Raw genomic sequence first — 26,445 nt, forward strand, 5'->3', positions numbered from 1 at the left:
GAGCATATATTAATTCTCAGGCCAAACATAAATTTACTTGAGGGTCTCCCAACAGAACATTGTCACAAGCCAAGTCCATTTGTACCAGTTTATTTACTTCATCAATATCCAAAAATATCTGTTACCCGAAACTCCCATTTGACATATCCTAATATCCTTGTGTTGAGGAAATTTTTCCTTTTTGTTCCTCGGCGCGTCCTCTTCCACGACAGGTTTAGAAAGAGATGCGCTTTCCAAAGAGAGCAATTCTATACCCATGCTCTATTCCAGTGCCGCTTTGAAATGAACATGGTCCATGATGGGACAGCTGCGGCTCCAGAGCGTGGGCTCCTCCTCGGTCCATGGCCGGACTTAGGGTACAAATCCGCCTTGATCAAACCCCCGTGGTCAAAATCGCTTGCCTCAAGCAGGTCGCCTCTTGACAAACTCTTCGAGATCCGATCTTGTGGCCACACCGAGAACGAACTTGCGGCTTTCATCTGTAACCACAGCGAAGTCTTGGGGTCCACTTTCATGCACGCCGCCACCATTGAAAAAGTCCTCGAGTTCCTCCAACGGAGTGTCCATGGTGATGACATGATATGTTTTCCCTTTGCGCCGGAATCGCATCATCGCCTTTTCCACAGGATCGTCCTCGTGAACGGAGCCGGCCTGCAACAATTCCCTTAATCGGGGAATGCTGAGATATCCGAGCAGCGCACGCGTATCTTTGGAGACGACGGTGAGGTGGGTATAGTCACGCTCGTAGGCACTCATTAGAGCATGAGAGATGGAGTCGGTTGGTTTGCATGAGAGGGCGGTAGGGGGATCGAGATCCTCAACGGTGGCCTGAAATGCAAATGAGGTATCGTTAGCAGGGGCAAGATTCATACAACTTCCTTCGACGTACCCCACGGTATCTATTGGCCCATGGTGACTTCACTTGATTCTGCGAGGCGATGTCAGGTGGCGCAGTTGCAGTAGCAGTACCAGCAGCGGCCATTGTTGCAGTAATTGAAAGAGTATCTAATGGAGAGGGAAGAAGTTGAAAGTTCACGATCACCTTCTTCTCTTCCCCTCCTCACTGCAAAGTCATGATCGCCTGTTTCTCTAGGACCCTCCGGCGAAATGTTGATCCATTCCGAAGCGAGCCTCGGAAGAGACCGAGTAAGGAACTCTGTTGACGGACACAGTTAAACGCGTCCAATTTCCAATGCGAAATTCAACCTCTGATTTTCCTGTCGCGTCGAAATTTCCCGTGTTTTAGGATTGTGTCAGCCTCTGAAAAGAATCTTGCATATGCCATGTCAGTTCGTGGAGAGTCGTCTTCGGAACCCGTCAAAGGTGGCGCCGGCGACGTGTTTGAGTACGGAAGCGGGGGCTTCGTTTGCCAGGGCCATTATCGCGAGGAACCGAAGAAATTGAAGGTGCTTCTCTTTCCCGAAACGGCGCGCGGGAAGCAAGCTGTAAAGGAAGCCGCAGAGGAGGCAAATCACAAGATAAAGAAATCATGGCTTATAGCGCAACTGAAACATTATGGACTTCCAGCCCGCTCGAGTGCCACCGTTGGCGAACTTAAAGAGCAGTTGCAAAACAGTTTGAAGCAAGGATTGGTGAGTACTGCTGCTCTGCTTAGTGATATTTGGAAATGTTGATCGCCGATCTAGTGCACGTCTGTTCCGGCATCAATGCTTTCTCTGGAAGCTGAATTGCGCAACTTGTTCAATCGCAAGAACACAGCTCAGGGCGGTGGACCCGCTGGCCAGCGCAACCCCAAGTCAACGGCCCAGCAAGATCCAAACTTGTTCATCTCTGAATATTACCTTGGCATCTCAGGGAAACCTAATCGCTCCAAGTCTCGCAAACCAATTGTTCTCGTAGGTCTGAATAGCAACGAGCGAGCTGCTATTCTTGCGGCTGCGGAAAGGGTTCCAGGGCTTGAGACAAACAGTGCAGGAAATGACCCCCACCGCGTGCTAGCAATTGGTTGGGATCGAAATGCTGTCTGGGACGAAGCTTCCAAGGCTGCCTCACAGGCGAATTCCCAGCCTAAGGCCGATAACGAGAAAAAGTCACGGCAAAAACAGACGCCTCAAGCATCGAAAACGAAGGCTGAGGCACCGAAAAAAAGTACAAGTCATAAAACTGACGCAGACTCAAAGAGCAAGGCAGCCTCGAAGGATGATTCTCAGCCAAAGCGTCAAACTGGGAGAAGGTCTCAGCCCTTTTCTATGCCTGCACCCCGAGTGAAGGTCGAAGAAAACGAAGATAACGTAGAGAGTGGCTTTATTCCCATCGAGCCGCTGTCCAATGGAAAAGATAAGGATAATTGGAAACGTGCCGTTCGAGGTTATTATTCAATCGAATGTGATGATATTACAGAGCAGTGGGATGTCGAGGACATGAACCTGTCTATTGTCCCTCACCAAAAGGAGGGATGTTTCCAAGGGGATATGGATTTTGGCGTCCTGGAGGGTACAATGCTTTTTGCCTTTACGGAGGAGCAACTGATGCAAGTTCGTGAAGAAGAAGAATATGGTAAAAATGGAGGCTATGATGACGAGCCGGTTGCTGGCAAACGCAAAGCACAGACGGCAGCTACAGCGGTTTCCAAGAAGGCCAAGACGACATCCAACACTCGAAGGCTATATCTCCAGTGGAGAGGCAGAGAGACCGGCGAGGGTGAAATACAGCTCGACTACGATAATGATAACGTTGGATATTTGGACTTTACGGACGATACTTGCGCGACGTTTCACGGCCAAATAGACATTTCTTTTGTGAAAAGTTGCGTCAAATTTTCCGGCTTTAGACGTCGGAACACGCCGCAGACAAATAGTTCGTGGATGGATTATTCAGAGGAAGCATATAGTTATGCAAGTAGACGGCGATGGGGTGGTTGGTAGTTGGCTCTTTTGGCTATTCAACTCTTGACAGTTTCTTATAACGGGAGGTCTGGATTATTTTATTTTATTTTATGTTATGTTTCAAATCGGTGTTGACTTGATGTCAAAAATATAACATATTTGTTTCGTTCATTCGTTCATTCATTCCTTGATTCGCTCTCTCTGCCGCCTCCTTGTTGATATTCCCCGAAGCGATTACGGGTTCTTACAACTACGTCACGGAGGAAAGCGGGATCCGTTGATTCCGAAGCTTCGTGGGTGACAAGCGAACTAATAAGGCTGTGGCAACCTGGCGAGTCCGGGGTTTAGTCTCGGGTACGGGTTGTCGATCTCCGAGTACCTGCGGATACGCCATAACCTCCACTCATTGGCTGTATCCAACCGTACATCAAATGTGGCTTACGGTATACATATCCCTCTGCTTCACCCACTTCACTCCCCAGATGTCATACTGCGGCACAGCTCCAATGACTCTCTCCCTCTCTCCAGAGATTCCCCCCCACCCCCCCCTTTTTATCACTCGCCCAAATCATCCCCCCCGTAGCCGAGCTCACGTCTTCATTGACCTTCGTGCATGACTCCAAGAGTGATATCTTGTGTTAATTCAAGGTCGCAGCCCGAGAGCTCTATCTCGTCTCGACCAAGATTCATACGTTAGATCTTCTGAACCTGTTTTCGCTCCTCTGCAATATTTTTTTAACAAGACACATCTGTGCAAATAAAGCTGTGACTCTGGCAGGTGAGGCCTCTCAATCATATGCAATCCTGATAAGCACGCTGAGATCTAATGCAGCTTTTGGTAGATGTCCATTCGAGCACGATGATGTTCCCATCTCAATCAACGCTGGACAACACCTTTGCGGCTCGGGCCGGCTTTGGCTTGTCAATGGCCCAGCCTGCTCCTGAAAAGCCAAGTAAATACCAGGCTAGGCAGGATCTCTACTCCGCCTGGAGTGCCGTGGACGATGTCAAATCAAAGGCTGGCCAGTTGAGCAAGGAGGCCGCTAGAGAACTTGAAATTGCGAGCCAGAAGGCCCAATCCAAGGCGGGCAAGCTTGAGATGTATTCAACCAAGTACTACCTCGCCTGTATCACTGGTGGTCTGCTGGCTTGTGTAAGTCTTTCAATTTTTTTTTGTTTTTTCTCTTTTTCTAAAAAATTACATTGCTCGTGTAAGAAAATTGCTGACTGGAAACTTGTTAGGGTCTCACCCACACAGCCGTCACTCCGTTGGATCTTGTCAAATGTCGCCGTCAGGTCGACTCCAAGTTGTATAAAGGAAACTTCGAGGCTTGGGGCAAAATCGCCCGGGCTGAAGGTGTCCGCGGCATCTATACTGGTTGGGGCCCTACCTTTTGGGGTTACTCTGTAAGCGCTTCCTCCACTCTCTTCAAAGTCTCAAGAGAGCTAACATTGTGCTTCAGGCCCAAGGAGCGTTTAAATATGGAGGCTATGAATACTTCAAGAAGACCTACTCCGATCTCGCTGGCCCCGACTATGCTCATCGTTACAATACTTGGATCTATCTTGCTGCCAGTGCTTCGGCAGAGTTTATCGCTGATGTTGCTCTTTGTCCCTTTGAGGCTGTCAAAGTCCGGATGCAGACTACCATTCCACCGTTTGCCAGCGGAACTGTCAATGGCCTAAGTCAGATTACTGGAAAGGAAGGTTTTGGCGGGTACGTAGCTGAAGTCGAGCATTTGGCTTTCGTGGAGACGCTGACATTATGATCAGGCTTTACAAGGGTCTTTATCCTCTCTGGGGTCGTCAGATTCCCTACACTATGATGAAGTTTGCTTCGTTTGAAACCATTGTGGCAATGATCTACGACTACCTCCCTGGCACAAAGGACGACTACAGCAAGCCTGCGCAGGCAGGTGTCTCTTTTACCGGCGGTTATCTTGCTGGCATTCTCTGCGCCGTTGTCTCCCACCCCGCCGACGTGATGGTCAGCAAGCTTAATGCCGTTCGTCAACCCGGCGAGGCTTTCGGTGCTGTTATTAGCCGCATCTACGCCGACATTGGCTTTGCTGGACTTTGGAACGGTCTCCCGGTCAGAATCGTCATGATTGGTACCCTTACTGGTAAGTTTCGTGTTGAAAGATATGCCGTAATCGTTAGTCGTCGACAGAGATACTGATTGTGTGCCACCTAATAGGTCTCCAATGGATGATTTACGATTATTTCAAGGTGAGTTCCGATTATGTTCTGTACTTGGTGGTACATACTAATTCTGCAATGCTAGATCTACATGGGATTCCCTACCACGGGAGGAACTGCTCCTCCTGCGGAGAAGAAGTAGTGGGCTCGTCACTGCTCCAAATTCATGAGATCATTGATGCGGGACGGCGAGACGGACTGATAGATACAAGAGAGTCAGTATGGTGTCTTGGCTTTTGTCGTCTTTTGAGTCACTCGTGTATTTGATCGTTAGCACACCGGCAAACAATGCTGTACAAAGAGTGAATTGATATGCAATGCAGTCGAATAGCCCTTGAAGGGTCCAGTAAAGGACCAACCTTGCCCTTTCCAGCGGTTCATCGGATACCATGGCCGATGTGATGTGTGGTGAAAAGTACACTGTATATCTGCCTATCATGTTGTGTTGCTGAAGAATATGCAAACAATGTGATTTCCACTTATCTCGTGCAGTTCTCGTGGAGGGAAGATCACCATAGCGGAATCCGAAGCACCAACGCCTGATTGGTTAAGAGTACGAGTGACGCAGCTTTAAACGGTGAGATCCCCGGAATGAGACGCAATTGCGAAACAAGGGTCCAAGGGATGATCCCATGGAGACTATAACATTTGTGGGCCCCTTGATTCTTCATTATAATCTCATCATACATTATCGTCTTATTACTTTGCAATTTACAAATGAGATCCAAGCCGAATCGTAGGTGAATAAGAGCAACTCCGCGGACGTGAATAGATTAGTTCTAAAGTGGCGTCATCGCTACCATGGCTCCGTTGCCCCAACTGGCGCGACCGTCAACAAGCCAAGCTCTACTTCGCAAGCTTCCTCCACGACCTGGTTTCTCATAAATCTCCTCAATTTTTACTTCTCCATCTTTTATCCCAAATTAACACTCTTCCTCTGTACCAAGATATACAGTCTTAGCTCAAAGCACAACAATTACTTCATACATCATGCCGGATCCCATTGTGTCGCATGGCCGTGGCGGTACGTTCATCATTTGTCCCTTATCAATCCCCAATCGAGCACCTCAAGTGAACCTCTGAGACGCTGCAACTAAGCGCCTGTGGAATTGAAAGCTAATGAATTGATTTAGGTCAGGGAAATATTGGCGAAGACCCTACGCCGTAAGTCGGATTTTGAACTCTTTAATTATCTGCCAACTCTCCCACTCTCCTTATCGGATTATTTACGCTCTCGTCGCCAAGCTTGCGCTGGTCTTCTCTCAAGCTCGAAGCCTCCCCCCTCTGCCATGACACCAGCGCTTAAAGCCTTTGCATCACTCCAATATCATCATGCCTCCGCTGGGAGCTGTGCTAGGAATCTTTGAAATCGAGCTTTGCACGGTGATCAGGCAACTCCAAGAGTGTCCTGAGCGCAGCCTGACCCGCGCGGGGTATCGGTGTCTACCCGCAACCCGGAGAAGTGTTCCTTAAGAGCTTTTTTCTATAAAGTTCACGAATCGCAGATATTTCTGTGTGTGCGGTTGTCACGGGGCTTGGCTTCCATCAGGATTGAACCACCAGCGCGTGGCGGTCGCATATGAAATCGCAACGTCAACTCTAAAATATTGGAATCTACTAACATTTTCGTTTCTCAGTTACGCCGATGGTGAAATCGTCCGCGAGGGTCCTACTGGTCAATCCAGCGATGGCGCTTTCTCTACTGGCGTACGTGCAACCCAATCGCTTCAAGAATTGGAATGCGTCGTCTTTAAAATCCTTGGATGCTAACATTTCTTTATCCAGCGCGGCGGTGAAGGCAACATCGGCTCGCCCGGGATCAAAGCGACGCACAGGAATGACATTGAAGCTATCCCGGAAACGGCCATCCGAACCTCTGAAGGGGATGAAAGTTATCACGTCGGTGTACGTTATTGTGGCCCCTCTACTCCTACTATTGGGGAAAGCATGCCCGCGGGCATTTGTCATACCATATTTCCGTGCTAACCCGGCTTTCATTTCAGCGAGGTGGTGAGGGCAATATCCACCGACCGAGCAACGCCCCGACCCATGATGGTCTGGCCGATAAGCTTAAGTATAAGCTTTTCGGGAAAAAACACCACACAGAGGGCGGCTCAAGCACCTGAGCTCCAAAGATTATCATCAAAGGCGCATTCAGGCAAGCAGGACTTTTTGTCTGTGCTCCAATTTCCTCGGCTTGCAGCAAGAAGTTTTCAGAAGTTTAGGTCTTTATCGATACGCTCTGCGCTGCCATTTCTCCCTGCTCTTTGAGATTCGCTTTCATTACGTTGTCCGATGATTATCGTGGATTGTTATCGTTTTTTTACAACTAATTCGACTAATGCTCTAATATCCCCTTATTGGAGAGCTTTGGGCGATTGGTGTGACGTCTGTGTCTTATCGCTTTGCTTGAGATCTTTTTGCAATTTTTGTATTCAGAGATTCCCACTAGTCAACTGAAGCGCTCCCAACTCGTCTCTCACCACTCATTACTTGCTATAATTCGTGCCTAGTCATTGATTATCCTGAGGGAACCTGGTGCTAACCAAGGAATACGCGTATGGTAAAAGTGTGCACTTCCGATCTTTATGGTGTTGAAATATCTTGTTTTTATTCATTAATGTGTGAAAGAATTCCGAATCTAGTCGAAATTCGTAAAGTATTTTGTTGTCAAAATAACTTATCTGAATAAAAAATAAATAATTTACAGATAATTTTAATACTTCTGAATTACTTCCAGGAAAAAGAGTCTGAAACTTTAATTGTTGTGCTTTGGTTGAGCTCAAGGAGTTTATGCGTCATATTGAAAATATGCCGGATATACTGCCGACGAAACCCACTACCCAATTGGGATCAATCTACGAGTCGCTGCGAAAGTCGCGGTCCCGACGCGTCTCCCCGCCAGCGTCACTACGCATTTCGCGCTTCAATTCTTATCGACCTTGAAGACCTTTGCCTTTTCTGCGTTCCGTGAGCAGCTCCATATCTGGCTAAATATTGTGGAACACTGCCCACGATAATGAACAGCTTTTTCGACAATAGAGCCCGCGCGGCTGCGGCTGCGGCTGCAGCTTCAAGCTCTTCCTCAAAGACGCAGCCCTCAAAGGAGACCACTAGACTGCAACCCTGGGTCGAGAAATAGTACGCTTTTATAGAGAACCCTCTTCAAGTACAACTTCAACTGCCATACTAATTGACAATCACCAGCCGACCCAAAAGTCTCAGCGACGTAGCAGCTCAGGACCATACCATTACTGTTCTCCAACGCACACTGCAATCCTCAAACGTACGCGAAACGCTCTCACCCTCCCTTCTCATCTTTGTAAAAGAGAAGTAAAAATTGACCAAAGACAAATGGGGAATATAGCTACCACACATGCTCTTCTATGGCCCGCCCGGTACAGGCAAGACTTCGACTGTCCTGGCACTTGCCAAGGAACTATACGGCCCCGAACTCATGAAATCGCGAGTCCTCGAACTCAACGCTTCCGACGAGCGCGGCATTTCTATTGTCCGAGAAAAAGTCAAGGATTTTGCACGCATGCAGCTCTCGAACCCCCAGCCCTCGTACAAGCAGAAATACCCATGTCCGCCGTACAAGATTATCATCCTCGACGAAGCAGACTCAATGACGCAAGACGCCCAGAGCGCGCTCCGACGAACAATGGAAACGTACAGCAAGATTACCCGATTCTGTTTAATCTGCAACTACGTCACGCGCATCATCGATCCGCTCGCCAGTCGGTGTAGCAAGTTCCGCTTCAAGAGCCTCGATCAGGGAAACGCGAAGAAGAGACTAGAAGAGATTGCCGCCCTCGAGAGCGTCAAGCTCGAAGACGGCGTGGCGGATACGTTGATTAAATGCAGTGAAGGCGATTTGAGAAAAGCAATTACTTTTTTGCAGAGCGCGGCGCGTCTAGTGGGCGCTGTGAAACCCGCTGGTGCCGCCTCCGCCGCAAGCAATGGGGAAGCAGATGGTGTGGACGGCAGTGCGATGGATGTGGATGGACCTGCGGCAGGAGGTCCAGTCACGGTGAGAAATATTGAAGAGATTGCGGGTGTTATCCCAACCCGGACAATCGAGAGCCTTGTCGACGCTATGCAGCCGAGCCAAAAGGGCAGCGTGTATGCTGCGGTTGATAGGGTAGTTACGGATATGGTGGCCGATGGATGGAGTGCCACGCAGGTCGTGTCTCAGGTGGGTATTCCGGTCATATTCGTCTTTGTTTTCTCTTTATTACTCTCCTAGTTGTCCCTTTTATCCCTCTTATCCCTCTCATTGCTGCTGCCCCTTATTATTCCGTCTTTCCGCCGCTTTTTGCATATCGTGACTTGACTCTTTTTCTTCTCTCGTTCGTCCCTGCTCAATCAACCAATGCAGCTTTGTTTTCTTTCCTTCTCTCTTCCCCCCCCATTCATTCATTCATTCAATCAATGTAGCTTGGTTTCTTACTTATACTAACGTTGTTACAAAAGCTCTACCAGGAAGTCGTCTTCAACGACACCATTCCCGACCGGCAAAAGAATAAGATTGTCATGGTCTTTTCAGAAGTCGACAAGCGCCTGGTCGATGGTGCGGATGAACATCTTGTAGTGTTGGACCTCGCACTGCGCATTTCGGTCATTTTGGCCGAGTCGTGATTCCCACCCCCTCCTCTTTCCTTCCTTTATTCTCCCTCTCCCTCTTCTTCTCTTTCTTTTCTCTCTCTCAAACTTTTCCCCGTGGACTTTTATGGGCGCCAAAAAGAATGGAGTTCAAATGGGTTTTGATACGTCTCCATACTGTACCCCCCCCCCTCTTTTTTTTTTTTTTTAAAGAATGTCACATTATCATACGTTTCCTATGTATTTCTCATGGATTTATCATGCTCATCTGCACGGACCGGCGTTTCAGGATCAAGGATAGGAATTTAAAAGAAATGAATATACTTTTCATTCTATTGGATGTTTGCATGTGGCACCATGAAATGTGGTATATAAAAGCAGGTATGTCTTGGTAGTGATATGAAAAGAAAAAAGAAAAAGGAAAAGGAAAAGGAAAAGGAAAAGGAAAAGGAAAAGGAAAAGGAAAAGGAAAGGCCATGAGCAGCGAAAGAAGTGAAGTGAAGTAAAGAGGAGCGAAGAGGTCTAACTCCCAGTCTTTTATTTCTCTCTCCTGGACCTTGGAACCTGAATTATGGAAATCCGCATGTAGATCCGAAACTCCAGATATAACCTGCGCGCCTGGATGATGCTTATTGGTATGATGGAAAGGTTGGTAGAATGAAACGCCGATGAAATGGATGGTGAAGAGACTAGGCGTGGATGAGTGGATATGGAAAAGACTAGGCGGAAACAGACTGTCGCATTGGTGCAGGAGTAGGAGCATTGTTCGTGTCCAGGAAACTTTGCGCTGGAGGTTGCAATTGCTCGGTGTTGATACTGAGAGTGGGATCCAGAGCCGTGGCAGCAGTAGTAGCAGCAGGCGGCTTGGCCTCGCGTGCTTCTTGCTTAGGTGCGTCTTTGTGAGGAAGAATTGGTTCACCACCTGCGGCCTTGGCAGAAGGATTGGCCTTTTTAGCCTTTTCTACTGCGGGAGCACCCGAGGGTGCGGCGGCGGCAGCGGTGCCTTTGTTGATATTGGCTTTGTTGGAGATGCCTAAGCGTTCGTCTACCTCGGCGGCGAGTTCTTTGAGATTCTCCAATCCGAGCACCTGCACGAGGTCGGAGTAGCATTTGGACGCGGACATTTTCTTGTACGCTGCGTCTTTGCCGGGGATCATGTTGCTGAGGAGATACTTTGTGTTGTTCCAGCGGTTGTGTACTTCGAGAGCGCACTGGACGTATTCCGGCACGACGGTAGTCCAGGGTGCGGGTCCGCCGTCGACGTCAGCGCGGAAGATGCTTGGGTTGCGTTCTGCGGCTGTAGCAATCATTGCGCCGTCAACGTCGAATTCTTTAGCCAGTTCTAGTGCGTGGTCACGCCCTTCAACGTCGCCGTTGGCCAGACATGCCACGCCGTGGTCACGGCATATCGTCCCAACCATGCAAAGCTGGTCTCGAATGGCGCGTTCGCGGGGCCGCATGGGAGTTGTGCGACAATGGACGGTGAGTCCCGTGATGCCGGTCTGGCAGAGTCGCCGCACAAGAGACGCCGTGAGTTCGGGCGTCTCGAGAATTCGGATCTTGACACTGATGCCGATCTCGTATTTGCTTCCGACTTCGCGCACGAGGGATTCGAGAATGGAGCAGAGCAGGTCGGGGGTCCGCAGTAGCGCCGCGCCCATCCCGCCCGATGTGCTAAATGGTTTCGGACAGCCTGCGTTGACGTCGATTCCGGCCACGTCGGCGCCGATGATGTGGCCGGCTTCGACGGCCCGGGCAGGTGATGCGGTGCCCATTTGGAATATGAGTCGTTTGTACTCCCGCGCTGGGTCGATGCGGAAGATTACATTGGCCAGAGAGGTGCGCTCGGGCTCGCTCAGGGAGGGGTTGTTTGCAATGTTGGATGGGATGCGGGTGTATTCGATCGTCGAGGTGAAGGGATTGATGCGTCGAGTGGTGCCGATCATGGCTCGGTCGACAGTTTCAGGGCCTACAACATGAGAGGATTGTTAGCATGGATAGATATTGTGGAGCAATGCCGAGGAGAGAGAGTCAAGCATACCCCAGACTAGGTCCGCACCGTATTTGAGGGCCATGAGCCGTGATGGCAACTCGCCGCTGCGCACCATCGGGGCCAGCACGACCTTGCCGCGATAATCGACGCCATTCTTGGGAATAGGGACACGCTTTGGAGCGGACGTCATGATCGTAGAGAAGAGAGAGCGTAACATGAGGCTCTCATTGCTTATTTGGAGAGAAATGGTTGTTCTAATGACGGTTGTGGTTCTGGTGGTTTTGGGAAAATTAATGGCGGAGAGGACAGGGAATCTCCGGCCGAGGTTTAGCCGGATTCCGTAATTGTGCAAATTATGCAAGCTGGGATAATATGGATTTAACTCTGTAGGGACAAGGGCCAAGAGGCAATTGAAGCTTAATTTGTTGCGATTAAATTTTGCCGAAAGAAAACTTTGTGAGCGAATCAGAAATTTCCAATATTATTGATTTCCATATTAGTCACAATCATCGTGTAAGTTGAACTACTGTCCGTATACCTCTGTGGTTGGTATCTTTTCATAGGGAGTCTAATGTAGCTCTGCTCGTAGTCTCAAAGTTTGATTGATTGAGTGATAGCCCAGACCCTTCTTCCTTTTTACTCCTACTGCATTGTTGATCCTGAAACGGCAGAGAGCAGACCATTGGATTCAATTGACTGTTGCTAGTTATCCCCTTTTCTAATTCCCTATTACCCCTCTGCTACCCCTCCTCACGTCGCCTGTTTGGGCCAGTCCATTTGACGCCATTCCAGTTATACCCAGCCCATTCCCCTTCTCCCATCATCCCATTCGGTGACTATCCTTCCCTCTTTGGTTGTCCTTGTCTCTATCACGCCTGTCCCTGATCCAACCCGATTGGGCACAGGTGCAAAGGTGCAGTCCAGAAAGGATATTCATTTGAATGCAGGCTTTTGCAAGAACGAATTGCTTGGTCGTCGGTAGATCCGGACCGTCTGCTCTTCGTTGCTCCTCTCGACCGCCCCTGCTCTCCGTCTCTTCTCTCCCTCGCTCGTTCTCTCTCACACATCACGTGTTTGCATCGTTTGCACCAGTCTCCAAAGTGGCTCCCAACGCTAAGACCGCAGGCCCCCCCACCACCACCACCATTACCACCGCCGCCTCCACTAAATTCAAGTCCCGCACGGCATTACTTCAGGGACATCTTTCACCTTCATCTCCTTTAACTTCTTCTTCTATCCCTCGTCTCTCTTCATCTCCTCCATCATCAATCACAATGGCTTCTCTTCCCGTCTCCGGCAAGGGCTACAGCTCCAAGGCCGCTTCTGCCTACAGCGCCCGCAAGATTGCTCAGCCTAACACGCTTGAGCACCGCGTCTACGTTGAGAAGGATGGCGTTCCCAGGTCCCCGTGGCACGACATTCCTCTGTATGCCAACGAGCAGCAGACCATCCTTAACATGATTGTCGAGATCCCTCGCTGGACCAATGGCAAGCTCGAGGTAAGCTTTCCTGTTTTTTTTTTTTCGATGATCCCCGTTACCCCGCCATCATGGATGAATCGAGACTGACAACCACTGCCATTCTACAGATCTCCAAGGAGGAGCCCCTCAACCCCATCAAGCAGGATGTGAAGAAGGGCAAGCTCCGGTTCGTCCGGAACTGCTTCCCCCACAAGGGTTACCTCTGGAACTATGGTGCCTTCCCCCAGGTGAGTTATTGCGACCTAGCAAGATGGAAATTTCCGCGCCTTTTTGCGGCCTCCACCTCCATGGCACAAATCGCTCACTGTTACTCTGTCAATAGACCTGGGAAGACCCCAACGTTGTCCACCCTGAGACCAAGGCCAAGGGTGACAACGACCCTCTCGATGTCTGCGAGATTGGTGAGCTCGTCGGCAAGGTTGGCGAGATCAAGCAGGTCAAGGTCCTCGGTGTCATGGCCCTCCTTGACGAGGAGGAGACCGACTGGAAGATTATCGTCATTGACGTTAACGACCCCCTTGCTCCTAAGCTGAACGACGTTGAAGACGTTGAGCGTCACCTGCCCGGTCTTCTCCGTGCCACCAACGAGTGGTTCCGTATCTACAAAATCCCCGACGGCAAGCCTGAGAACCAGTTTGCCTTCTCTGGCGAGTGCAAGAACAAGAAGTACGCCATGGACATTGTCCGTGAGTGCGCCGAGGCTTGGGAGCGTCTCATCGCTGGCAAGACCTCCCCCGGCGACAACTCTCTGTACGTTTTCATCTCCCAAATACCAGTACCCTTTTCTGCTCTTGCTAATTCTCTCTAGTCTCAACACCACTGTCCCTCACTCCGCCCACAAGGTTGAGCCCTCTCAGCTCCCTCACATCCCCAAGGGCGAGAACCTCTCTCCCGCTCCCATTGACCCCTCCATTGACAAGTGGTTCTTCATCTCTGGCGCTGCCGTCTAAGCAGCTCCATTCTGAGCTCGGGGTAGTATTTTAAAAAGATATGAACAAAAAAGAAAATATGATTTGCGGCAGAATTGCGCAGCGTAAACAATACCAATTGATCCATCATTCGTGATGGTAATTGCTAGATATATTAAATAGAAGAACGGTGTTCTGGTCATTGTGACCAGCCATAACAGACACCAAGACATATACGTATTCGCTCCTCATAACGCCGCCCATGTGACTCTAGTTGTTACAAAAACCTGACCCTGGTATAACCACGGACCGGTAAACAGCATGTCTATCCGAGCGTATCCATCCATTGCTGCCAGGATGAACAGCTCCATGCAACAAAAATGTCTTTTCGCTTCAAATTGATTCAATGCAACCGACTTTTGGCCTTCTATCCGTTCAGCTCCTCCTGGCGGTCAAGCATACGAGAATGTCTGTCAACTTCCTCGACAATTCCCTTGATGCCAAGCTTTTCCGTGTCGAGCTCCATGGCCTTGCCATCCTCTACTTTATGTTAGCACCAGTTAACGGTAAATCGGGCCACAAAATCCATGACCTTCGCGCATATCTGACAAGGGAAAACGTACTAAACTTGAGACTCAAGGCGCTGCGGTCCCGGCTCTCCCGCGGTAGCAGCACGGTGTTGATCTTCATTGTCTGTCGTGCATTAGGAGGGAGAAGAGATAGAAAGATACGGCAGGTCTTGGACCGCGGCGCAAAGGGGTTGAATTTGGTGGAAACGTCGGTGATGAAGCGCGTAATCATTTTGAATTAAACCCCGTGTCGGTGTTATTCAGGCCGGTCCGCAGAATACAAAAGGTTTTTAATTTTCGAAATTTCTCAATCGAAGAATTCTTTTAGGACGATATATTCTGCAAACAGAGCAATTGTTTGACCTGTAAGTTGGCTGATTAGACTATGAACGTACAGAGTCGCTGGAAGCTTTTCAGGGGGACGTCAATTGATACGGCCGCACCACTTCCGAAAACCGTATACTGTGATTGAAAAACTTAATTTGAAAAGAAATGCTCAAGCATACCTGAATACAAAATGTGTCGCGGTGCCTGCGAGGGTTCGTTGTTGGACGTAATCGCAAAGGCTCAAGGGAAAGAATCGAAGAAGTTCGGAGTTGGAGACGGCATGTTCCGCGCCTGGGCAGGTTGGCTCAAACCCGCCGGACTCAAGGACCCTGAGGTCATGGGTGTCGTTCGACAATTCAACTTGGACATGGCTGCTCAGAATTTACGAATAACAAAATCCATTTTCACACATAATCAATTATTCTTATTGACATATCTCACCTGTCCCCGAGTTTCCAGCGACGAGCTAATTATAAAATACGAATAATGACCAAAATATAATCACGACAAGCACCACCTCACCACAATGACGCCAGCAACACAATCCCTCACTACTCGCCTGAACAACCTTTCTGACGCCCACAAATTTACCGTGCAACTCATCACACGTCTATCGAAGCTTCCAAGTGTCCCTGGCGCTCTCCCCGCGTCCCCCGTTAGCGAAGATGGTCCCGCAGACGCACGTGTGGAACTCAGCAGCGAAATCCACCAGAGCTTGAAAGAGCAAGAAGAAGAGCTGGAACTGCTAAAGCAAGAAGTGGAAGAGATCAACTCGAGCGGGTCCGGGACACCTGTGTCTGCTACCAGCGCCGGAATCGCAGGGCTTGCAGGTCGGCGACGGGATAGTCGTGCTCGGACCGGGAGCAATGCAGCCGCCAGTGAACGAGCACGGCTCGATGCGCATGTTATACGATTAGAAGAGGACTTGAAATTGTACGCTGCAATCCATCTATATGTCTCAGTTCTCTTGGGGGGGGTCTGTAATTGGCAGAAGCTGATTGATTGTTGAAATACAGTGCCAGAACACAGTTCCGCAAAGCTCAACTCCAAGCTAAGCGCAATGCCGAAACTGCTCGACGTAAAGAGCGCGAGTTACTCTTTGCCGGTGTCCGCGAGGGAACCGCATCACCTGGTCTCGGCCGACGACGTGGGCAGGACAAACTATCTCCAGACGAACTCATGGTCAATGCCTCGAGCGACGTGACCGCCGCGCTGCGTCGAACGCATCAATTAATGGAGACGGAACTCTCAAGATCACAATTCGCTCATGATACATTAGGTATGTCCCCTTTCAATTAAACCCTGTGTCACTCTCCAAATCACATACACCCCAAACTCAAACTCAAGCTCAGATAACACACGAAACTAACGTTACCTTACCTTTCCAAAGAACAATCCACCAATGCACTCTCCAGTCTCTCCGAATCCTACAACACCCTCGATACCATGCTCGCCAGCTCCAAGAATCTTTTGTCCACGCTCGTCCGCTCCCAAAAGTCAGACACATGGTACCTCGAGACAGCATTCTACGTCCTCGTGGGCACCATTGTCTGGCTCATCTTCCGCCGCCTCCTATACGGACCCCTTTGGTGGTTCCTCTGGCTACCCATTAAACTCCTCTACCGCGCAAGTGTCAGTCTCTTGACCGCCGTAGGAATCGGCGCTGCCGGGTCCGCAGCCACATCCGCTGCTGCTGCTTCACGGTCATCCAGCACTCCATCTACTCTAATCGTCCAGCCCAGTGCCTCTGGCAATTTCCCCAAATTCCATCCCGACCAACAACGCGATAATTACGTCCCATATATCCCCGTCGGACGAGGCGGCGGCGGCCACCATCATGGTATGCCCGCGGGATATCACAACCCTCCCGGTGCAAACGGCGCGTATCCTGTTTCTGCCCAGATTGGAAACATGGTAGACAGTAGCAGTAGCAGTAGCAGTATAAGAAGCGTGCCCAGCGGTACTATTGGCTTGGGCGTGCACGGTACGCCTGGCGGTGATGCTGCTGCTGCTGCTGCTGCTGCGGGCGCTGGCGAGGGTTCAGATAAAGACTCAAAGGACCACCCGCAGGACACCAAAGACTCGTCATCTTCGAATGAGAACGACCAGCAACAACCTCCGGCGGCGCCAGCGCCGAACCCAAAGAAGCGCATGTGGGAAGAAAATGTCGAAGCGAAAAAGTACGAAGAGCGGAAAAGAGATGAATTGTAACTTTTCTTCTTTTCCTTTCCACTCTCTTCTCTTCTCCTTACTTTTTCCTGTCTCATTTTCCCTCCGCCTCTTACCAAAAACTGGGGTATAGAAATAAAAATATAATACATACAAGGTCACAAATGCTATGCCGACATGACGAGAAGTGGACAATAAATAAATGATAATAATGATTGTAGTTTATGGAATCTGATTTTCTGATATTGCATGTAAGTTATAAGATGTTGGATGTTGGACGTGTACGTGAAACATGGTATAGTCGCGTAACAAACCGATAGACAGGCAAAAGGGGAGGAGTAAGTATAACAATACAAAAAAAGTAAATGACCAAAACCATTGCACCGATAACCATAATGCAGAATGCAGAAGCGATAATGATGAATTTGATGATGATAGTGATGCAAACATAGACACTGCCAGGGTCAAACCTCCAATTGAAAGGAGAAGGAAAGGAAAAAAGAAAAGGGAGAGAGAGAAATTCTATGCGTAGAATAGACTCTAAAACAATGCAGATGTGTTCTGCCCAGACAATGGAACGGGAAATCAAAAAACAAACCAACCCACCACCACCAAAAAAAAAGGAAAACAATAAAAAAATTTTTTTCTATTGAATGTGGCCTAGTCGCTTCGTAGCATACGCTGCTCCAACGGCCGACACGGCGCCGATAAAGAGACAAACGCCGATGGCGTTAGGGCCATCGGTAGAATGATGTTCATCGGGGTGCGCTTCATGAGCGAGCTCCGGGCTTTTACCGGGTTCGAGCAGGGCAAAAGCAACGGTGGAGATAAAAGTGCCGATGAATTGAGGCAGAGTAGTAAAAAGGTTGAGGATGCCAAGATACACTCCTGCCAGTTCGCCAGTGGAACTGGACGCGGGTCCTTCGTCCTTTTCGTCATCGGGATGATGATTGAGGCGGAGAGTTGTGGCGGGGTCCTCGGACATTTCGACAGAGGATTCCGTTGAGAGGCGATTATATGAGACGTTGCCGTTGGAGCTAGATGCGGGGACGCTGAGCCGGTTGATTTCGATGCCCATGAATGTGAATGGAGCCCAACAGGAGAGTGCCCATGGACTAAAACGAAAATGGCGTGGTTAGAGTTTTATTCATTGGTTTGGGGATGGTTGCAAAATGAGCGATTTGACTTGGGGAAAAGGAAAGACGGATATGAGAGGACATACATTCCGCAGATGGAGACCAGAACCGTCGCGAAACCTAGTGAAGTAACGAATGGTGCCAGGATCATTGAGCCCGCGAAAAGAAGGTGCGAAAAGGTCCATGTGTCAAGGAGATCCGGCTTGAATCGACTTGCTGTAGTGACAATCGGGGCAATACTCGCAGGCGGACGAGGTGTAAACGATGGTCGTTCATTATCAGGAGACTTGACTATCCAAGGCAGCACAATTGAGCTGGCCAGTGAGATGACGGAGAAAACAACGAGGGAGAGACTGCCGATGCGGCCCACGTCGCCCAGCACATCTGAGGACCCTTTGACGCCCTCGGGCATATTGTACCGAAAATAGATTTCTCCAACCCACGTCGTGCTGTAGAAGAGAAAGGGGAACCAGCCTACAATCGCCCAGTATGATGTTAGTTTAATTAGGCTGTATCGACAAAGGTATCAGAACTGACCAATCCACGACCAAAATTGGATCCAACAGATAGCCTGAATTCGCGCAGGAAGATGAAGCGTGGCTCGCAGAATTTGGCTAAAAAGCTTGACAGCGCTGGCTCTGTCTTCGGTATCTCTATTTCCCTCGTGTCAGTCCCAAATACTGTGTTACTGAAATCATTCTGTTTTTGCTCGTACCGGCCAGAAATCAATACTCGCTCCTGGACGCTGTAGCATGTGATGCCAACGGCAATGAGGAGACCCAAGGAGGAAATGACGGTCAATTGCTTAAACTGATTGTCTCCTAGGCTTGTCCCAAAAATTCCCATGAGATCGATAGTGCCCGCAACATAGCCCAGGAGATGACCTATTCCGATCATTCTACTTGCTTCCTGATGTCAGCTGAATATCGCTCTCATGACGGGGTCTGGAGCAAATACCCCAAGCAGAACCCATTTGTTGCTTCGAAATTGGGAGAGTGTCAACAATGAGACTTCGGCATGACGCTTGGACTTTGACGCAGAGTCAGTAAAAGGTCTCCCAGAACCAGTATGTTTTACCGCGCTCACCAGCATTGATCGCAAAATCCACTACGTAGATGCTAAGCACAGCAAGCGCAATCGTCATCGGTCTCCGCTGCTCCACACTCAGCAAAACACACCTCTTCATTGCATTTGTCGTAGTTGGAGCGTACCAATTCCGGATCAGAAATAAATAGTCCAACAACTTCTGATGTCCAGCCCAATACTAACAATGTCACGGCCACAATTAACGCGCCGACGACCATGTATGGCCGTCTTCGGCCCCATCTTGACTTGGAATTGTCTGCCAGCACGCCCACCACAGGTTGCATTATTAAGCCCGACAGTGGCCCAGCCACCCACACAAGTGACGTGCGACTTTTTGTAAGGCCAAGTTGTAACAGGTAAGGCGTGCAATCTGTTCCATCTGTTAATGCCACCTTCAAACTGGCTCAGTGTAATTGTAGAGCGAACGTACAAGTCATTTCGATACCCCACGTAAATCTAAGTGCACTGTGAGCTTGAGTAACAGAAGCTAACACATGATTCGAACTTACTGAATACCAACAAGGCTAAAGGTCAAAAGAGCCATGCGCATTGACTCCGAGGAGCCCTTAATGGACGGCGTCCCTGACCATGACGCCGTTGAAGGCATTTCTCCGGCTGTTATTCAATCCCGAGAAGCCGAGCTTCTCCAACAAATATTACACAATTGGCCTGTGGTTCTGTTTTCACAGGAAGAAGTCGACTCGACACGAAATGGTGTAAAGAGGGTCTATATGTATAGGCAGGCGAGAGGCATTGAATTAGTTCGAGATTCCGCGGGGTTCCCTAGCAAGCATAAAGCTACCACAAATTCCGTCCGACGTCGTACCGACAAGGATCTCGCGTCAAGGCATGAAGGGAATTGACGAGGACATGCGCGAGGATGATGTTCGAGTGAAGGGAGGATCGTGTGAAATGTAGAGCAATGATATAAACAAGGGATGAGAGACCATTAGTTGGGGTTAGTGAACGGACACGCAAGCGCAATAAAGTAGTGCTGTATGACGGTTGAACAAGGGAGCGCTGAGCGCTAAGCCGATTTCCCCCGGATTCTCAGGGGTGCCCAGCGTGTCCTCATTCTACCCTACGAGTACCAAATCTTTCCATCAGTTCAGGCCCGTCTTCCTCCGCCTCAGGGTTAATTTTTTTTAGGCAAATGCAGATCGTCAAGGGTCAGTCCACGTGTGTGTGATCGGCTCAAAGCTCTGTTCAAGGGAGCTTCTCATGCCTTCTACCATTATTTGCTCCTCAAACTACTTCCGTAAGACATCACGACACGAAATTTTGCTCATGGCCAGATGTGATGCGAGATACGCTGTGATTTACAAAATAAAGTTCATATCTCTTTTCGTCTTCTACATATGGAAAAAGAAACATACATGCGACACCACGTAACAGTCGCTTCGTTACATGGTAGGATCATAATACGCTAAAAAGAAGAATTTCTACTCCCACAAGTCCCTAGACCATACTCCTGGACACGTTCGACCCGCGAGCTCCAGGCCACCAATGGACCGTGGTGCCGCCGCTTTTCATTGTCTCAAGCAACTGTCAACGGCTTCCCCAAATTTATTATTATCTTCCGCTCATAGCTTGTTGGGGGTCGTGTCAGTAACAGGCCACTGGTAGCCAGCGGCGTCGCTGAACTTATAGCCGTACGACGAGGTGAAGTCGTCAAGCACAGCGGGGCCACGGGAGCCTGGGTTTTGATTAGCATTTGGCAAAAACCAAATAATGCCATAGCGAGTGGAGAAACTTACCATAGGGGTATTCCATAGGGATAATCTCATGGTTGTCGTCAAGATAGTGGAGGAGAGGAGTGAAGATTCTCCAGCTAGCGTCGAGCTCGTCGTCACGGACGAAGTTGGAGTGATCACCCTTCAAGGCGTCAAGGATGAGCGACTCGTAGGCCTCGGGGATCTTCAGGTCCGAGAAGCGGCGGCGGTAAGTCAAATCAAGTTCCGTCACGACTGTCTGCATGCTGAGACCGGGCAGCTTGGAGTTCATCTTGATGTAGACACTCTCGTTGGGCTGGACTCGGATGACGAGCTCGTTGCGGGGAATGTCCTTGAAGATACCAGAAGTAACATCCTTGAATTGGATACGGATCTCAGTCTTTTGTTCGTTCAAAGCTATTTGGCTAGTTAGCATTTCGCAAATTGAGCAATCGACATGGGAAGCACATACCCTTGCCAGCCTTGAGGATGAAAGGAACACCGTCCCACCGCTCGTTTTTAATATAGGCCACCAGGGCGCAGAAAGTGGGGCAGCGGGACTCCTTCGGGACAGTGTCGTCCTCCTTGTAGCCAGGCTTGTCGCCATCCAGCGAGCGCCCGTACTGGCCGATGATGACGTTCTTGGGCTCGATCGGGGGGATGCCTCGCAGAACACGGACCTGCGTATGTTAATGAATCATGCCGAGGAAGAATATCAGATGGGATTGCCTACCTTTTCGTCACGAATGTCCTCAGCAGAAAACGAGATCGGTCTCTCCATAGCGAGCAGAGTCAGGACCTGAAGCAAGTCTGTTTGATAGTTTATTAGTGTCCGGAACACAACAATGGCGACATCTGGCACTCACGGTTCTGCATAACGTCACGGATGATGCCAAACTCGTCGAAGTAGCCACCACGGCCTTCGGTACCGAAAGGCTCTTTGAACGAAATCTATTGGTTTTATTAGCTTGGAGGGATTCGCCTGGTACTGGATTCTCTCTGAAAAACGTACCTGCACGTTGTCGATGTGTCGGCGGTTCCAGGTAGCACCAAAGAACTCGTTACCAAATCGAAGGATGAGAAGGTTCTTGACCATCTCCTTGCCGAGGTAGTGATCAATACGGAAGATCTCATCCTCTCGCCAGTTGGGCTCAAGAGCCTTTGTCAAGTCGCGCGAGCTAGCAAGGTCCTTGCCGAAGGGCTTCTCGACGATGATACGAGCAATTCCCTTCTTAGGATAGCAGTGCTTCTTGAGCTGCTCCGAGACACTGATGAAAACGCTGGGGGGGAGGGCCATGTAGAAGACACGGTTCCGCTCCTCACGACCGCCCTCCACCTCCTCAAGGTGCTTGTTGAGCTGAACAAAGGAGTCGGCCTGATCATACTGACCAGACTGGTAGGAAAGGATCTTGCGGAAGTCCTGAAGCTGTTCCTCCATCTCCTTGACAGGAGTCTTGATGTAAGAAACGGCCCGCTTCAGGAACTCGTCGGGGTCCATCTTTGTCCGCGCATATCCGACAATCTTCACTCCCTTGGGGAGGAAGTTATTCCGGTGCTGCAGAGAATAAGTCAATTGATTGCACGAAGCATTGATAGGCATTGATTTAGCATACCAGACCGAACAAAGCGGGGAACTATAAGAATAGACGGTTAGCTGTCATTCGAGACAAAACGAAAGATTTGTATTTTACGAACCGTCTTCTTCTTCGCCAAATCACCCGAAGCTCCGAGAACGATGATGGTGGTGTTCTCCTTCAACTCAAAGTTGCTAAAAGACACGGTTTGTTAACTTCCGTAATACTTTTTTTCCATTGTCCCTTTCTGGTGACGTCGAGAGAGCAGTAATTGAGGGGGTAAGAAATTACTACTCACCCAGCAGAGGACGGCTCGTCCTGGTGAACAAGTGTGTCCGCCATGATGTCGTGAGGGTCGTGATAGGGGTATCGAGAAAGCGTGAGGAGTAAGAATGAAGATGCAGACAAGGGAAAGATTGCAAAGATGAGCCCGTGGGAGTCGGATCAATCTTGCAGAGGTGGTGGTGGGGCAGTTTCACTACTTGGCTCAGCTAATCCGTTGGGTGACGGCACTCGTGGGTACAAGTAGGCGGGCGGGTACCGTCGCTGGGTCTGTGAAGGTCGATGCAGAAGCTGATTACTTCATACGGCAGTGCCCGGTCGTGCAGCGGGGCAACCCAATTGTTCGGTTACGGTAGGTAGGCCCGATCACTAATACGGTACAGTACAGCCAGTACGTACTCTAGTACTTCATGAACGCATCCATAAATGCTCTTCTTCCCAGCCTCGTCCTTTTGTCGTATAATGAGCTTTGCCATGGCATGGCATCCACCGCATTGAATAAAATACCAAGAAATATTGAAAGTCAATGGTCGTTCGTAGTAATAATCACCTGATTGACTGGGGTATCTTTTGCATTAGTTTTCTGTCATGGCTGGGATTTTTCCCCTGCCAGAGTCCCTTTGCGGTGCTATAGAGAGGCGACGTCATCGCCGAAGAGCTAGCGAGGGGTAACTACAGTAGCTCTTCGCTCATGGCTGAGTATCTACGGTTATCGAATAAAACATGAAATGCATGACGACAGTAACCGCATCGTAACTGCAACAGGGGCCACCGGTACCGGCGACCGTTGCCCGTGTTATCATTATTCCATCATGGGCCGACTCACGCTTAATCTCCCTCATGGATCCACTCACGTCTCTAAGCTTGCCTCCATCAAGGCCGCTGATTTGCTGTCACGCAATGGCTTGATTCGCCATTTATGAGCGCCTGGCCACCCGGAGTGTTATACTTGAGCGAGCCTGGCGAGGAAACGGGTTTGCCAAACGATGCACAGTTTGTAGCCCTGGAGGGCATGTCATAGTCCATACTTCCTGGCCAACGTAGCTGTTTATCTGCCTTTCCACCCTCGCACCAACGCACCAGGCCTGGCACCTGCGTAGTACCTTGGCTTTTGGAGTAGTTCGTCGGATCCATCTCCGAGACACAAGGACGACATCCTCGGATAAAGAGGCCATATGCCATTCCCCTCAGGGTTCAAAGGTAAAAGCGTGTCCATTGAACATGAAGCATGTGTGCGCATTAAAGCTCGAACGCATTGTTGACATCAGGAGTCATAAACGTTGCTCGCAAGTCATTTTTGTCAGGTATCATAATTGCATACTTTTCATTACTCATCGTCGTCAGCCGAAGACGACTTGGTTATACCCTCAAGAATGGCGGCTTCCTCACCTACCAAACCCTGCGAAGTGCGTTAATCACTGGGATCTTACACGTAGGTTTTCGCTCCTTGATGACAACCTCATGTAATCGGCAGATGATTTTACCGAGCCAAGCGTTTTCACGCCTCAACTACCACTGTACACGAGTGATCTGTTGATAACCACGGCATCGAGATCATCTCCAATTCGATCTTCCGCTGCTTGTATTACCAGAATACAGCGTGTATAAGTCTTTGGGGGTTGAAATCAAGATTGGTTTTGTTTTCAAGTTTCTGCCCACCAATGTAGCGTGTTAATGGCCATATCCTTACTTTGACATTCCAGGACAAAGCAGTTTGCATCTACGGATGGATTGACGAATGTGCCGGCTGTTAAAGTATTTGAATCATTGATTGTCCAGAAATTTATGGGCCAAAGGTAATGAATGAACTTTGGGGGCCTGGCTGTATGATTTTGAAAACTTTGTCTTGCGAGCGAAGAATGGGCCGAGACAATACACGCAACAAGACATGAATGCGAAGATACTGCAAATTCGAAAAGTCATATGAAGAACTCGCTCATTTTGTACTTCAATGTAAATCTGAATTTTCACAATTGGAGACTGGCCGAACAACTAGTTACTCCATGGTATGGGAAGTTTTGATGTTCCTCCGCATAGGGCTAACCGCGACGCAACCCTTAGTGTTGAGCTAAGCGAGCCAAGAGACCACGGACACCCGATATTCGATTGTGATAGCAAAGCGACCAAGAGGTTGAACGACGAACGAACGACAAAGCGACCACACCAGCCGACAGGTCGCATCTCTTCCGGTTTACGACAGTTGAGGTCAGGGATCAAATATTCAAGATGCCTACGGAAGCCGGTCACCGCCGTGAGTCAAACCTTTTCGCAACATCTGTTCAGAACGATTCGAGAACGATGGACAGTCGAATCAAAACCCCTGCGATTTTGAAATCCATTTACAATGAACATACCAACAAATTCGCTACTTTTTGGAAGAATAAGCCATGCTGACTCCTGGAATTTTTATGCAGTTTATGTCAAGTGAGTTGATTTTCTACACCCGGAATATACACACGATGCAAAACACCAGGCAAAAGATATGGCGGAGAATGGATGAGTGGACAAATGAACAACGAAAACACGTTCCTCATAGAATCGCACGACAACGCTTCATTGGATATTTGAGACTCCGGTACTGACGGATATTTGCGCAACAGGGGTCGCCACCTGAGCTACCAGCGGTCCAAGCACCACCTCAACCCCAACACCAGCTTGCTCAAGCTGGACGGTGTTGACGACACCAAGGCTGCTCAGTATGAAACAATCTCGTCCGGCAGTTATCTTTGCGACGGACTAACAGAGAATGCAGGTTCTACCTGGGCAAGAAGGTCGCTTTCGTCTACCGCACCAACAAGGAGATCCGCGGCTCTAAGATCCGCGTCATCTGGGGCAAGATCACCCGGTCGCACGGTATGTTTTGATTCTTGCAAGATACATCCCTCCCGAAGGGTATATCTTAGAATATCGGATTCTGATATGGTGGTATCATTTAGGCAACTCCGGCGTTGTCCGCGCTCAGTTCAGACGCAACCTTCCCCCCCGGTCTTTCGGCGCTTCCGTTCGTGTCATGTTGTACCCCTCTTCCGTCTAAAGGGATTGAGCGAGTGTGGATTTGGTACGGGTTAGCTACGAAGGAAGCTGGACGATCCTTGATTGGGGAAACGGTCAGAGACAGACTCCGCGCTGTGATGTGGTTGAAACAGGCACAATCGGGACCGACCCTGTGAGGCTGTCCGATGCTCTCACTTTGCGAGCATCTATAGATTGTACCAAAAAAGCAAAGCACAATACCTTTTGAGAAACATTCGGAGTTCAATTTGGGTTGTATAAACATTTCAGTGGACCGACGTGTGCGCCATTTGCGCCCCATGACAGACCTGCTCGATATGCGTGTGTATGTGCAATAGCTTGTGTGAATCCAACGCCGGGAAACAAGGATTTAAGTTTCGATTATGTGATGTTGCGTGGCATCTAACCCCAAATCCGTTTTTATAACGTTTACTCTCCCTGGACATCATATCATTTCTCCGCTTCGAAATCGAAAACCATTCGATTCCAGCGAACATTGTCTCCACTTCCTGTCTGCCAATGATCCCGCTACAAGTATAAACCTTT

At 49.3% G+C, this 26,445-nt stretch overlaps 13 protein-coding genes across 13 annotated transcripts; 7 read left to right on the plus strand and 6 right to left on the minus strand.

Moving 5' to 3' along the window:
• Window positions 1-45: 45 nt before the first annotated feature.
• Window positions 46-1,056, minus strand: L228DRAFT_279232 (hypothetical protein). The gene is made up of 2 exons (XM_018335662.1): window positions 890-1,056; window positions 46-828 (listed from the first exon to the last, which is right to left on the minus strand). Exons 1-2 carry the CDS (start codon window positions 980-982, stop codon window positions 403-405), a joined length of 519 nt encoding a protein of 172 aa, XP_018191526.1. The 5' UTR covers window positions 983-1,056; the 3' UTR covers window positions 46-402.
• Window positions 1,057-1,184: 128 nt separating this feature from the next.
• L228DRAFT_279233 (hypothetical protein) lies at window positions 1,185-2,977 on the plus strand. Its single transcript, XM_018335663.1, has 2 exons — window positions 1,185-1,592; window positions 1,647-2,977. The coding sequence occupies exons 1-2, from the start codon at window positions 1,284-1,286 to the stop codon at window positions 2,883-2,885; spliced, it is 1,548 nt and encodes a 515-aa protein (XP_018191527.1). The 5' UTR covers window positions 1,185-1,283; the 3' UTR covers window positions 2,886-2,977.
• A 728-nt stretch (window positions 2,978-3,705) lies between these two features.
• Window positions 3,706-5,187, plus strand: L228DRAFT_264409 (mitochondrial carrier; the record flags this gene model as incomplete). The annotated part of the gene is made up of 6 exons (XM_018334574.1): window positions 3,706-3,999; window positions 4,089-4,253; window positions 4,310-4,563; window positions 4,620-4,969; window positions 5,044-5,075; window positions 5,131-5,187. The coding sequence occupies 6 exons, from the start codon at window positions 3,706-3,708 to the stop codon at window positions 5,185-5,187; spliced, it is 1,152 nt and encodes a 383-aa protein (XP_018191528.1).
• Window positions 5,188-6,035: 848 nt separating this feature from the next.
• On the plus strand, window positions 6,036-7,171 carry L228DRAFT_264410 (hypothetical protein; the record flags this gene model as incomplete). Its single annotated transcript, XM_018334575.1, has 5 exons — window positions 6,036-6,069; window positions 6,179-6,209; window positions 6,683-6,752; window positions 6,831-6,950; window positions 7,049-7,171. 5 exons carry the CDS (start codon window positions 6,036-6,038, stop codon window positions 7,169-7,171), a joined length of 378 nt encoding a protein of 125 aa, XP_018191529.1.
• An 800-nt stretch (window positions 7,172-7,971) lies between these two features.
• L228DRAFT_216051 (activator 1 37 kDa subunit) lies at window positions 7,972-9,947 on the plus strand. Its single transcript, XM_018330107.1, has 4 exons — window positions 7,972-8,186; window positions 8,253-8,331; window positions 8,413-9,243; window positions 9,522-9,947. Exons 1-4 carry the CDS (start codon window positions 8,065-8,067, stop codon window positions 9,684-9,686), a joined length of 1,197 nt encoding a protein of 398 aa, XP_018191530.1. The 5' UTR covers window positions 7,972-8,064; the 3' UTR covers window positions 9,687-9,947.
• A 48-nt stretch (window positions 9,948-9,995) lies between these two features.
• L228DRAFT_225660 (FMN-linked oxidoreductase) lies at window positions 9,996-11,896 on the minus strand. The gene is made up of 2 exons (XM_018330389.1): window positions 11,692-11,896; window positions 9,996-11,619 (listed from the first exon to the last, which is right to left on the minus strand). Exons 1-2 carry the CDS (start codon window positions 11,858-11,860, stop codon window positions 10,370-10,372), a joined length of 1,419 nt encoding a protein of 472 aa, XP_018191531.1. The 5' UTR covers window positions 11,861-11,896; the 3' UTR covers window positions 9,996-10,369.
• A 362-nt stretch (window positions 11,897-12,258) lies between these two features.
• L228DRAFT_242366 (pyrophosphatase-domain-containing protein) lies at window positions 12,259-14,282 on the plus strand. Its single transcript, XM_018331423.1, has 4 exons — window positions 12,259-13,142; window positions 13,232-13,351; window positions 13,447-13,874; window positions 13,933-14,282. The coding sequence occupies exons 1-4, from the start codon at window positions 12,585-12,587 to the stop codon at window positions 14,072-14,074; spliced, it is 1,248 nt and encodes a 415-aa protein (XP_018191532.1). The 5' UTR covers window positions 12,259-12,584; the 3' UTR covers window positions 14,075-14,282.
• Window positions 14,283-14,372: 90 nt separating this feature from the next.
• L228DRAFT_279239 (mitochondrial ribosomal protein L44) lies at window positions 14,373-14,833 on the minus strand (the record flags this gene model as incomplete). Its single annotated transcript, XM_018335664.1, has 2 exons — window positions 14,373-14,572; window positions 14,656-14,833. The coding sequence occupies 2 exons, from the start codon at window positions 14,831-14,833 to the stop codon at window positions 14,460-14,462; spliced, it is 291 nt and encodes a 96-aa protein (XP_018191533.1). The 3' UTR covers window positions 14,373-14,459.
• A 264-nt stretch (window positions 14,834-15,097) lies between these two features.
• L228DRAFT_257490 (Sec20-domain-containing protein) lies at window positions 15,098-17,441 on the plus strand. Its single transcript, XM_018333988.1, has 3 exons — window positions 15,098-15,861; window positions 15,945-16,207; window positions 16,319-17,441. The coding sequence occupies exons 1-3, from the start codon at window positions 15,455-15,457 to the stop codon at window positions 17,137-17,139; spliced, it is 1,491 nt and encodes a 496-aa protein (XP_018191534.1). The 5' UTR covers window positions 15,098-15,454; the 3' UTR covers window positions 17,140-17,441.
• On the minus strand, window positions 17,230-17,652 carry L228DRAFT_2315 (hypothetical protein). Its single transcript, XM_018330569.1, has one exon. It carries the CDS (start codon window positions 17,545-17,547, stop codon window positions 17,320-17,322), a length of 228 nt encoding a protein of 75 aa, XP_018191535.1. The 5' UTR covers window positions 17,548-17,652; the 3' UTR covers window positions 17,230-17,319.
• Window positions 17,347-20,259, minus strand: L228DRAFT_279241 (MFS general substrate transporter). Its single transcript, XM_018335665.1, has 9 exons — window positions 19,829-20,259; window positions 19,750-19,775; window positions 19,445-19,689; window positions 19,320-19,386; window positions 19,191-19,262; window positions 18,949-19,138; window positions 18,771-18,886; window positions 18,320-18,707; window positions 17,347-18,212 (listed from the first exon to the last, which is right to left on the minus strand). The coding sequence occupies exons 1-9, from the start codon at window positions 19,924-19,926 to the stop codon at window positions 17,744-17,746; spliced, it is 1,671 nt and encodes a 556-aa protein (XP_018191536.1). The 5' UTR covers window positions 19,927-20,259; the 3' UTR covers window positions 17,347-17,743.
• A 643-nt stretch (window positions 20,260-20,902) lies between these two features.
• L228DRAFT_251874 (glucose-6-phosphate dehydrogenase) lies at window positions 20,903-22,947 on the minus strand (the record flags this gene model as incomplete). The annotated part of the gene is made up of 9 exons (XM_018333654.1): window positions 20,903-21,015; window positions 21,077-21,448; window positions 21,504-21,711; window positions 21,765-21,841; window positions 21,898-21,982; window positions 22,044-22,586; window positions 22,645-22,665; window positions 22,727-22,799; window positions 22,904-22,947. 9 exons carry the CDS (start codon window positions 22,945-22,947, stop codon window positions 20,903-20,905), a joined length of 1,536 nt encoding a protein of 511 aa, XP_018191537.1.
• A 2,061-nt stretch (window positions 22,948-25,008) lies between these two features.
• Window positions 25,009-26,226, plus strand: L228DRAFT_242372 (60S ribosomal protein L33). Its single transcript, XM_018331424.1, has 5 exons — window positions 25,009-25,138; window positions 25,302-25,311; window positions 25,488-25,583; window positions 25,640-25,740; window positions 25,824-26,226. The coding sequence occupies exons 1-5, from the start codon at window positions 25,114-25,116 to the stop codon at window positions 25,919-25,921; spliced, it is 330 nt and encodes a 109-aa protein (XP_018191538.1). The 5' UTR covers window positions 25,009-25,113; the 3' UTR covers window positions 25,922-26,226.
• The last annotated feature ends 219 nt before the right edge of the window (window positions 26,227-26,445 follow it).

The sequence above is a fragment of the Xylona heveae genome (assembly GCF_001619985.1).
Source record: "Xylona heveae TC161 unplaced genomic scaffold L228scaffold_1, whole genome shotgun sequence".
Classification (NCBI taxonomy): Eukaryota; Fungi; Ascomycota; class Xylonomycetes; order Xylonales; family Xylonaceae; genus Xylona; species Xylona heveae.